The sequence below is a fragment of the Camelina sativa genome, chromosome 16, assembly GCF_030686135.1.
Source record: "Camelina sativa cultivar CO46 ecotype springtype chromosome 16, ASM3068613v1".
In the NCBI taxonomy this organism is placed as follows: Eukaryota; Viridiplantae; Streptophyta; class Magnoliopsida; order Brassicales; family Brassicaceae; genus Camelina; species Camelina sativa.
In genome coordinates this window covers 14,043,119-14,054,730 of record NC_141895.1, presented here as the reverse complement: position 1 = coordinate 14,054,730, position 11,612 = coordinate 14,043,119, and the positions used below count along the sequence as shown (strand labels likewise).

Here is an 11,612-nt window from a genome sequence, read left to right as displayed (position 1 = left end):
TCTTGAGTAATCATCAATTAAGACAAACACATACCGATTATTCGCTGGTGTAGATGGAGAAATCAGTCGACACTAATCTCCGTGTACTAGCTCCAGAGCATGAGTTGCACGGTAAGTTGTTGTGGTTGGAAACGTATGTCGAGTTTGCTTTCCGACCATACAAGCACTGCACACATTCTTCTCATGTATTGCTTGTGGCATTGCGACAACCATCGCTTGTTTCACCATATTATTCATAAATCCAATGCTTACATGCCCCAACCGTGTATGCCAAGTCGATGTAGTGTCATCATCTTGTATATGAAGACACTTGGGATACTCTACTTCCATTGATGTCTTGTAGAGACGGTTTTATGATCTCTTGACTTGTACTAACAATCGTCCAACAGGATCACTTAAAGTCAACATGTCTCCCTTCATGTTTACTTCACACCCAAATTCAGTCGCTTGTCCTAGATTGGTAATGTTGTGCTTCAGGTCGGGAATGTAGTAAATCTCCTTGAGTGATCGCCTCTCACCCGTTTTTCCCACAAAAACAATCGATCCCTTTCCAATTATGTTGACAAACGAATCATCACCAAACTTGATCTTCCTTGTGATGTTCATATCTAAGCTGGAGAAGAATTCTTTGTTTCCCGTCATGTGGTTACTAGCACCGTTGTCAAGATACCATACACTTTCATTGTTTGTATCATAATTAATGGGAAACACCTTATCCTCATTCAAGAACACCACCTCATCAACGTAAAGTGCATCAGCTTCATGAGTTTCATTCAAATTTGTCTCTTGATGTGCAACTTCTTTCGCAGGACATGAAGATGCGTAGTGACCCGGTTTATCACATCTCCAACATATTATTTTCGATAGATCTTTCTTCTGGTTTTGTGCTTCTTCTCCTTGATTTTGGCCATTAGATCTTCCCCGACCTCTGCCTCTACCAGAACCATCACCATAGTTTCCTCTACCATATCCGCCTCGACCATAATCACCTCTGCCATATCCACCTCGAGTGTTGCCTCCTCTGTTATAACCTCCTCTGTTATAGCCTCCTCTGTTATAACCTCCTCTATTTCCTCCTTGAAAACCGTTGTACCCTCCACGGTTGTTACTGGAATTTGAAAACGTAAGTTTTCCTTGATCTTCACTTTTGGTTTCTACCCCAACACGCTCTTCATACACCTTTATTCTCCCAACTATGTCTCCAAATCCTATTGAATTTAGATCTAGAACTTGTTCAAGGGAAGCTACAATATGAATGAACTTGTTTCTTGGAAGTCCTGACAAGAATTTCTTCACCAACTTCGACTTTTCAATATTCTCTCCTAAAGAGGCTGATTGTGATGCAAGGCCTGAGATCTTGCCTGCAAAATCATCAACTGAATCGGTTTCATTCATCTGCAGTCGTTCTAGTTCTGCCATGAGGGTTTGAAGTCTCGCTTCTTTCACCCGGTCTGCTCCCTGGTGTCGAGACTTTGAGGCATCCCACAGATTCTTCGCTGAGCTTTGTTCGGCAACTTGCAAAATCAAAGCCTCGGGGATGGATTGAAACAGAAGTGTTATAGCTACATCGTTCTTCTTCTCATCGGCTGAACCAGGTTCTATTGTGTCCCATACTTTGCTAACTCGAAGAGTAATCTTCATCCGCATCGCCCAAACTGTAAAGTTTGTCGATGTTAACATCGGACAATGGATCGATGGAGATCCAAGGTCCTTGGTTCGTGTTGCAGGGTTTGGCACGTCCCCCATCATTGGTTACGTGAGTCTCCTAACACAAACTTTGATCGAGTCTTCTTCACAAGGCTTTGATCGGAGCTACAACCTTAGCTCTGCTACCAAATCTAAGATTACGAACTTGAAAAATATAAGAACATCTTTTTTATTAGATTTAGAAAACTCTCTCAAAAACTAAATCTTTCTTTCTCTCAAGTCTTATGGAACACTTCTCCATAGAGTCTTATATTTATAGGTTTTAAGTTTTCCTAAACCTATTAGACTTAACAAATTACAATTTATTAATAATAAAAACTTTTCCTTTTCTTTAATCTATTTCTTTTGGCAATTTTCTAGGAAATAACTTTTTCCTCAAGTTGGAATTATCCAACACGATAAAGATAAGTAAAATCTTACACATTAGTGTCTTCTCTATATTAACTAATTATGTCATTTTTGTCACCGTTCGTTTTCATAGAAAATATATTTACTTTTTAAACAATTAAAACATCAATTTCCGAATTATACATGATTAATGGGAATATCTTAATCGATATCGTTGATTGGAGATTTTTTTCTTTCAAAAGTCAAAACTATATATAGAGAGTTCATGTCAAAATACAGTATATGAAAATCTTCCAAATCTTCTGCATTAAACCTGTCGATGCAAATATCTTATACATATCATAAATTTATACGTTTGTATAATGAGAATCAATATTGTTTATAATTGGCAACAAATCAGCTTATTTTACACGTACAATTGTATATATATACGTCTGTGTAATGAGAACCAGTATTATCATCAGAAATGGAGAAAACGGTGTTCATGAAAGTTGTTTTTTTTGCCTTCTTGTTGTCCCTCTCATGTGAGTCCATTTTTCAACTTTTAATTTAATTCCATCGTGTTTTTAATCTTTAACGATTAATTGTAATGAGTCACAGTTACCGATCTTGAAGATTCATAATATATACATATGTTATGTGTAAATATATATATATATATGTTTTAATGTCTTCTTTTTTATAATGATTATATAGGTTTGATGGAGGGAGAAGCAAGAGTTAGTGGAAAAATGAAAGATGTAACAATACAACGTGGAGGATCTTGCGCCAACGACAATACTTGTCACGATACATGTCCGGGATGTAAGAACACACAATGTATTTTCAGCCAGTGTGTTTGTACTCAATGTAACACTCCACGAACAAGTGTACGTACCGAATCTCATATGTAAACTTATTTCTATTATTTACCCAAATTTGTGATAACAAGATACTAATAAAAAACATTTTTGTTTTTATGTAAGTATTTTTCTCATAGACTCATAGTATAGGTCCACCTTTACAAAAATCAACCATAGATCTCTTATAAACTGTTTTTTTTTTTTTTTTTGGTCAACTGTATAGAAGTAATAAAACCCTTGAAAGTATAAGATAGTCTTATAAAACATCAGACAATTCTCATAAATAATATTAAAATGAGTGTTTTTTTCAAAAATATTATATTCCCCTTTTTGATCTAAAGTCCAAAACTTTGGTTCGTTTAAAATTGTAAATTAATGTTTGGACGTTATTATCATTATTATTTTGTAATGGATGTACTTTATTTAAGCAAAATGGAAAAATAAGCGTTTGCACAACCTAAACAAAAAAAACAAACCGTGGAAGCAGAATAATTACTCGTATAAGTAGAGTCATGGTGGTCATTTGCTTTTCCTCTAAGAAGGGTAAAAGAAACATAATCATCTTCGAGTCCTACAAAGTTCATGATTCTCTGCACAATCGGAATCTCACTAACTTTGAGAAAGAGAAGAGAGTGATGGCTATTGTCAAGAGGTACAACACCACAAATAAGCAGGTTATAGACGTTTCTACTATTACCAGGATGGACAAGGTCTCATTTGCCTCCTACATCCTCTCACTCTCTGGAGATGTGACTCCTGTTGGCAAGAAGTTGCAGAGAGAGAAGGAGGAGGACAGAACTATGGAAGAACAAAACAAGAAAGAGAAAAAAGCTGAGAGTGACCCGAACTTCGAGAAAGTTAGGCGTGAGGAAATCGCCAGACAAATAAAATATTAATTGTGCAATGTTTGGGTGGTATGGTTTATTTATCTTATGGTTTTGGCTAATTAGAGTGATTTCATCCACTTAACCTAAAAATCTCAGACTATCTACTGCTTTTTTGGTTGTGTAATGTTTCTCTAATTTCTCCTTCGTCATGTATGTTTTCGTTTTTTGGTTAGATATATGTAATGGATGAATAATTTAATATTAACTGTGTAATGTTTCGGCAGTATGGTTTATTTATCTTATGGTTTTGGCTAAGTAGAGTGATTTCATCCCCTTAACCCAAAAATCTTAGACTGTCTACTGCCGTTTTGGTTGTGTAATGTTAATACAAAACAAAACAAGTAATCCAGGTGCAATGTAAAAATTGATAGATTTTCTAATAATTGTAACCGATTAAAAATCTGTAACCTCATATTTTGATCTCTAAACCTTCATTTGACTAAACTACATAATATTTGAGTAATTATACTCTTTAAACCACAATATAAGTTTTTAACACAAACTTGAAAACGCATAGTTAATGCTAATTAATCATATAAAAGTATAATCTGTACGATGTTTTTGCTTAAAATTACGAAAGACATTATACTATCAGTACTTGTTAGTTATTCCTTCATCAGCATTTGCCATTTAGCGATGCTTTTGAGTTTTGATTGATTAGGGATGAGAACCCAAGCGTTGCGCGGGATTGTATACTAATCATGCTTGGCTTAAATATTATGTTGAATCAGTGGCATATAATTAATAAAAAAACCTACATATATACTGTTTATGAAATCATTTAAATAAACATGTTTTTGTTTTGTTTTGAACCTAGTGTTTCTATGCCAAAAAAAAAACAAAAACAAAAAGAACCTATTGTTTTTACACACTTAGCACAAGTGTGTTAGCGGTGCTCAAATACATGGTTACAAAAAGAACCTATTGCTTTTCCTCTAATGTATCTTTTTATGTATTTTTTGTTTTGTTTTTCCTTTTCTGTTTTTTGATTATATGTAAGTGTGTTAGCGGTGCTCAAACACATGGTTACATTTTTTTCTCTGAATTTTTTTGTAGCAAAGGATCCAAATTTTCAGATTTTAAATTATAACAAAAAGCTGTTATTTATTTATTTTAATATAGGGTTAAAAAACTTTTGAGCCGGCCTTATTGATGTGTATGACAAATTTGGGGTTATAAAATATATTTAAAATTATATGATACCGCGCATGATGATGATATTTACGTGCATTGTGTATTGTTTTTTACTGTATAATTATATTTGTCTGATTTATCATTTGGTTAAAATGGACCATGTCTTAATAGACAATTGTCTAAAGCTTTTTATTTCATTTGATGGACCTATGTGTTTTTTAGTATTGGGTTTTTTGCTTATTATGTTTTTTTGTTTTGTTCTCAATTGAAAGTGTTGTGTAGTTATTTTCTTCTTCTTCTTTTTAAAAGCATGAAGTTAGCAAAAATGTTGAAAAAACCTCAACTTTACTTATGGTGAATTAAATTGTTAATTTTTATTATTTTCAATTAAATTGCAAATTTTTATTGACTTTACCAAATAAAATACACAGTTAAGTTAATTGACGGATATATTTTACAAGGCTAAGTTAACGTCGGTGAATTCCATTAAATACAACGTTGTTTTGTAATAATAATAATAAAAAAAGATATGGTGATTCCAAACTGCCACTTATTGGATGAATCAATCAATACTTATTCCGTTCAAAAAAAAAAAAATCTTATTTCAGTTTTACCATTTTGTTTTGTTTTCCTGTATATTTTGAAGTCTTTTTTACTGGTTTGATGGTTGGGGCTGATGGTTTATCTTAGAATTATGTAGATTGAAATATTTCTGATAGTGATATTTCTATGTTTTTATTTTTATTTTGTCACCAAAATACTTACGTTCTAGAAAATTAAATTAAAAAGAGTGGGCTTATAAAACTGGAAAGAACACACATAAATTTCAAATTGGAGACAAAGCCCACAAAATTTGTAGAAAATTATGCTGACGTGGAGCTCTAATGAGAGAAAACTCTGATTATATATATATATATATATATATATATATATATATTGAACAAATACTCTGCTATTATATATATGATTAGTGTTTGAGATTAGTTTGGTGTATTTATATTGCGAATGAAAATACATAAAATATCACAAATATCTAAAAAAATAAATATTGGTTACTTTACCCAAAATATAACCGAAAAATGTTCAAATTATCGAAAACTAATATATTCAAATTTATAATTCTATTTTATGTATCTATACTATCAAAAGTGTAAATATAACTAATATTCTTAAATGTATACTTTTATTTCGGATATTGATTCAGCTGAGGTTCAGTTTAAACAAAATTTTAAAAATTTATAAAAATTGGTTGGGATATAAAAGTTTCGGTTTCATGCTTTACTGATTAGTCTCCTCATTATTATATTGGAATGTAATAACTAATAAGTTAGTCCACACGCTCTCAGAAGAATGTTCTCACTGTCTTTATCTTCCACTCACATTTCCACAACCAGCAGGGTCGCGTTGCTTCACTCTCCACTGTAAAGAGAGGTCGCTGCGATTCACCCCTGAGATCTTCTCAATTTACCTCCATTGCCACTTAACCTAACCTTCGTCTTCCCCAGTGAGCTATGAACATACTGAAGATTGCAGATTTCACTCTCTTCTTCCTCTTCTTCGTCTCCTCTCCCGCGTCGCTTCTAGCTCAATCCCAGCTTCCCGACATCGACCCACAAGACAAAGCATCTTTATTGATATTCAGGGTTTCGATTCACGACATAAATCGAAGCTTATCGACATGGTACGGCTCATCTTGTTCTAACTGGACAGGTCTAGCTTGTCACAATCCGACCGGAAAAGTTCTCTCTCTCACTTTATCCGGTCTGAATCTCTCCGGAGAGCTTCACCCATCTCTCTGTAAGCTCTCTTCTCTTCAAAGCTTGGACCTTTCCCGGAACAATTTCTCTGGAAACGTTCCTTCTTGCTTCGGTTCGTTGCGTAATCTTAGGGCACTTAATCTTAGTCGGAACGGATTCGTTGGTTCGATTCCTGACACATTCGTGAGTCTTAAGGAGCTTAGAGAAGTTGTTCTTAGTGAGAATAGAGATCTAGGCGGTGTGATTCCTCACTGGTTTGGGGGTTTCTCGATGAATCTTGAGAGAATTGATCTTAGTTTCTGCTCGTTTCTTGGAGAATTACCTGAGAGCTTGCTGTACTTGAAGTCTCTTAACTACTTGAATCTTGAGAGCAATAACTTGACTGGTACACTTAGAGATTTTCAGCAGCCGTTGGTCGTTCTTAATCTTGCTTCAAATCGGTTTTCTGGTACACTGCCTTGTTTCTACTCCTCTCGTCCTTCTCTTAGTGTTCTGAATCTGGCTGAGAATTTGTTGGTTGGTGGGTTACCTTCTTGTTTGGGTTCTTTAGTAGAGCTGAGTCATTTGAATCTATCCTTCAATGGCTTTAACTACGAGATATCTCCAAGGCTTATGTTTTCAGAGAAGCTTGTGATGTTGGACTTGAGTCACAACGGGTTTTCAGGTCGTCTTCCTAGCAGAATCTCTGAAACAACTGAGAAATTGGGTTTGGTACTTCTTGACCTTTCTCACAATAGGTTTTCTGGTGATATACCGTTGAGGATTACTGAGTTGAAGAGTTTACAAGCATTGCGTCTCTCTCACAATCTTCTAACCGGAGATATCCCGGCTAAGATTGGGAATCTGACGTATCTCCAGGTCATTGATCTTTCCCACAACGCATTAACCGGCTCAATACCTCTCAACATTGTTGGTTGCTTTCAGTTGCTTGCTTTGATGATTAGTAACAACAATCTCTCTGGCGAAATACAACCAGAGCTTGATGCTTTGGACAGTCTGAAGATACTTGACATAAGCAATAACCATATTTCAGGTGAGATACCACTTACTTTGGCTGGCCTGAAGTCTCTTGAGATTGTGGATATCAGTTCCAACAACCTCTCAGGAAACCTGAATGAAGCCATTACCAAATGGTCCAATCTAAAATATCTCTCTCTTGCTCGTAACAAATTCAGTGGAACACTTCCTTCTTGGCTGTTCAAGTTTGACAAAATCCAAATGATTGACTACTCCAGCAACAGATTCTCCTGGTTCATACCGGACGATAACTTAAACAGCACACGCTTCAAAGATCTTCAGGCCGCCGGAGAAGAAAGATCCGTAGAGCCACCAGGAAAAGTAGAGATCAAAATATCAGCAGCTGTGGTTGCCAAAGACGAACTAAGCTTCAGCTACAATCTATTATCCATGGTTGGGATTGATCTCTCTGACAATCTATTACACGGAGAGATCCCAGAAGCTTTGTTCAGACAGAAGAATATTGAGTACTTGAACTTGTCCTACAACTTCCTTGAAGGTCAGCTTCCACGTCTAGAGAAGCTGCCAAGGTTAAAGGCCTTAGATCTTTCACACAATTCTCTATCAGGTCAAGTCACTGGAAACATCTCGGCTCCTCCAGGACTCACACTTCTGAATCTATCTCATAACTGTTTATCTGGAATTATTACTGAGAAAGAAGGGCTTGGGAAGTTTCCAGGAGCCTTGGCTGGAAATCCTGAACTGTGTGTAGAATCTCCTGGAAGCAAGTGTGATACGGCTAATATTGATGCATCACAAGAGGAAATATATCAAAACGAATTGGTCGAAGGACCGATATCGATTTGGATATTCTGCTTGAGCGCGTTTATTAGCTTCGATTTTGGAGTGCTAGGTATCTTCTGCTCAGCTCGTGCTCGGAGTTATATTCTACAGACCAAAGCTTAAAACTCAAGAGATTGATTGATGTGTATATTCAGTTGTAACTTGTAACATACATGTATGTTTGTTGGTATGAGATGAGAAGTGGAAATGCTCGCATTTAACTAAAATCTCTCGGTTTCATTCACTTGTGTATATAGTTTGAACGGTTTCTTCTTATACTCCTTTTGTTTATTACTCAGTCGTCCCTTCTTTATCTGTTTGATGGCAGTCTTGGCCCGGTACTTCCCTCGGTCCTCCCTACCTGCTTTTACTAACACTAGCCGACCCGTTGCTGCTTTGTTAGCTTAAGCTTTATATGCGCCTCAAGCTCCGCTTCATTCTCAGTTGTTCAGTGTCTGGAATTTTCTCAACCTGAATTATCTTCTTTGTTTTTTTTTGGCTTCCTTTGCTCTCCACATACGAACCATTTCAACATAAAATAAACAGGAACCTAAGTTAAAAATGTTTTTCAGCTACTCACTTAAATTTTTTTTAGTCGCAAAAATGATTAGACTCTTGATTCTAGGCTTTTTTTTGTTGTTGTTGACTATATGAAAGGGTTGTTAAAAGAGTTTTTGGTTTTTGGTTTTTAAAATAACAAGAACGATTATTACATAGGTCTTCAAGGGTTGGTTGGTACGCTTGGATCTAGTCCGAACAACTATTTTTCTACCATTCACACAATTGTTTGATATACCCTTTACCAATTCTAGACCAAGTCGAGATCAATAAAACACATGTTATTACGTTAGTATGAGGTGAACAATAACTCCACAATAAAATATAACTATATATCCGCATTTATTTGTCAGCTTTAAAAATATTCTACTCTAGCATGAAGTTTAGAATATCAAATTATTAGTAGGCATTGTTTAGGATGAATTGTATGGACTAACCATTCAAAACTATAGAAAATTTATAAGAAATAAGAAATTTGTCTCCTCAAAAAAAAAATATAGTTATATATATATATATATATATATATGTATGTATTTTTTTAAAATATATCTCCAAAATTTTTTTGTCTTAACATATATAGATTTTTTTGGAAGTAATATATTTTTAATAATATATATTTTTTAAAACATTCTCATGGGGTATTGAATTTGACATTCTAAAAGATTTTAGAGTATTCTTAAAATCCTTTGTTATTCAATTGAGGATTTTTAAAATCTTCTGAAATCCTATGTTATTCAACTTAAGATTTATGTAAATTCCTTTAAAATAATATAGAATCTCTTGTTATTCAATCAGTAATTTTTAAAACCTACTTGAAATCTCTTGTTATTCAATTTATCACAACTTTTTTAAAACTTGCTACTTTAGATAATTTTAAGAGACTTTCTATTGTTTTTTTATTAGAAAAAAAAAAAACTGAAGATCTTGAAGCCAAAAACCCCCGCCAATCATCAACCACCTTCTCCACCAGTCTCAGCCTGAACCGTCAAGTTTTTTGGGTTTGCCGCAGCATCACCAGAGGCAGAGTAAATAGATAATGAATTCTATTGGTTTGAATCAGTTTCTGGGTTTGAGCTCATGGAGAGTTCGATCAGATTATTATTTGGACACAAAAAAAAACATCACCATTGATCCAACTATTGATCAGTTTCTGGGTTTAAGTTTTACATGAACTGAGGACATAGCTCCAACTATTGATCTGATTTTCTTTTGGTATTGTGTTGTAAAATATTGTAAAATCACCCAAAGTTTAATAGTCAAATCTAATAGAATCACGTTTCATTTTCTTTCCTTCAAATAGAAAAACTCTAAAACACAAACAAATCTCCTAAAAACTTACTAAATCTTTCAAAATTCTAAAATATTAATGGGCAATTGACAAAAATAGCACAAAATTAAGTTTTTCTTCCAAACTTAGCACATATTCTTTTAGTTTCCAAAATTAGCACATAAACTCTAATTTAATTCTAAAAATCACTAAAAATAATAATTGTTTAATAAAAATTCCATCTTTATCTCTAGAGAAAGACTTTTGTGATCTCATTTTCACCGACGATCAAAGAACGATGAAGCGTGATGATGAAATGATTCTCATCGTCGATCTGTTGTTGTCGCTGTTGAGTTATTTGAAGTCTTATTGAGTATTGTTTGCACGAGTCTAGAAATAAGAGACTTGGTCTCACTAGTTTGAATTGGTCTGTTTATGTTTGCGGTTTTCTAGCTTAGTTGAAGTCGTGTCCCTGTTTCACGTTCTGTTTCAGTTATTTTGCTTCAGTACTTGTATTAGCTATAAAAGGCATTGGAAGTCTCTTAATAAAGTAGATCATTCAGTGCAAACTTGTGTTTTCTTTGAGTCTAAAACTACATTTGGTATCAAAGCAAAAACACAAATCAAGTGATCGAGAGAGAGAGAGAGAGAGAGAGAGAGATGAGTGAGGATAAGACACTTACCAAAATTCCTCACTTTGATGGTCATTACGACCACTGGAGTGAATTGATGGAGAATCTCCTGCGAGCAAAGGGGTTATGGAGTCTCGTAGAAGAGGATTATAGTGAAGCAGAGGAGGGAGCCCAGGTGACTGCAGCGCAGAAGTAACAACTCGACAATCTCAAGATGAAAGATCATCAAGTGAAACCTTATCTGTTTCAGGCCTTAGATCGGGTGGTGTTTGAGCAGATCCTGGATCGAAAAACATCTAAGATCGTCTGGGATTCGATGAAGAGGAAGTTTGGAGACAATGAAAGAGTGAAAAGATCTCTGCTCCAAACGTTAAAGAGAGAGTTTGAGGTGCTAGCTATGAAGTCGAATGAGAGCATTGACGACTACTTTGGAAGGGTCATGGCGGTCTCAAACAAGATGAGGATCAATGGTGAAGAGATGTCAGACTCGAAGATCATTGAGAAGATTCTTCGTATCCTGACCGACAAATTCACATATGTGGTGGTGTCAATTGAAGAATCCAAAGACACAAGGAAGCTGAACATTGATGAACTGCAGAGTTCTTTATCTGTGCATGAAAATAAGTTTAAGAAGAGTGCTTATGAAGAGGAAGATCAAGCACTCAACGTCAATGTACGAG

General features: G+C 34.9%; 3 protein-coding genes across 3 annotated transcripts; 2 read left to right on the top strand and 1 right to left on the bottom strand.

Moving 5' to 3' along the window:
- Positions 1–351: 351 nt before the first annotated feature.
- LOC147925491 (uncharacterized) lies at positions 352–1,746 on the bottom strand. The gene has a single exon (XM_087492641.1). It carries the CDS (start codon positions 1,744–1,746, stop codon positions 352–354), a length of 1,395 nt encoding a protein of 464 aa, XP_087348767.1.
- A 713-nt stretch (positions 1,747–2,459) lies between these two features.
- Positions 2,460–3,019, top strand: LOC104750340 (defensin-like protein 266). The gene is made up of 2 exons (XM_019238186.2): positions 2,460–2,579; positions 2,752–3,019. Exons 1-2 carry the CDS (start codon positions 2,522–2,524, stop codon positions 2,946–2,948), a joined length of 255 nt encoding a protein of 84 aa, XP_019093731.2. The 5' UTR covers positions 2,460–2,521; the 3' UTR covers positions 2,949–3,019.
- Positions 3,020–6,211: 3,192 nt separating this feature from the next.
- LOC104750339 (receptor-like protein CLAVATA2) lies at positions 6,212–8,702 on the top strand. The gene has a single exon (XM_019238629.2). The coding sequence runs from the start codon at positions 6,430–6,432 to the stop codon at positions 8,596–8,598; it is 2,169 nt and encodes a 722-aa protein (XP_019094174.1). The 5' UTR covers positions 6,212–6,429; the 3' UTR covers positions 8,599–8,702.
- The last annotated feature ends 2,910 nt before the right edge of the window (positions 8,703–11,612 follow it).

What these genes read in the sequence shown, in the direction of transcription:
- LOC104750340 (XM_019238186.2), top strand. Translation starts at nt 2,522, where the DNA reads ATGGAGAAAACGGTGTTCATGAAAGTTGTTTTTTTTGCCTTCTTGTTG. An exon ending in CTTCTTGTTGTCCCTCTCAT is followed by an intron (nt 2,580 to 2,751) that starts GTGAGTCCATTT and finishes ATGATTATATAG; the next exon opens with GTTTGATGGAGGGAGAAGCA.
- LOC147925491 (XM_087492641.1), bottom strand. Translation starts at nt 1,746, where the DNA reads ATGGGGGACGTGCCAAACCCTGCAACACGAACCAAGGACCTTGGATCT.
- LOC104750339 (XM_019238629.2), top strand. Translation starts at nt 6,430, where the DNA reads ATGAACATACTGAAGATTGCAGATTTCACTCTCTTCTTCCTCTTCTTC.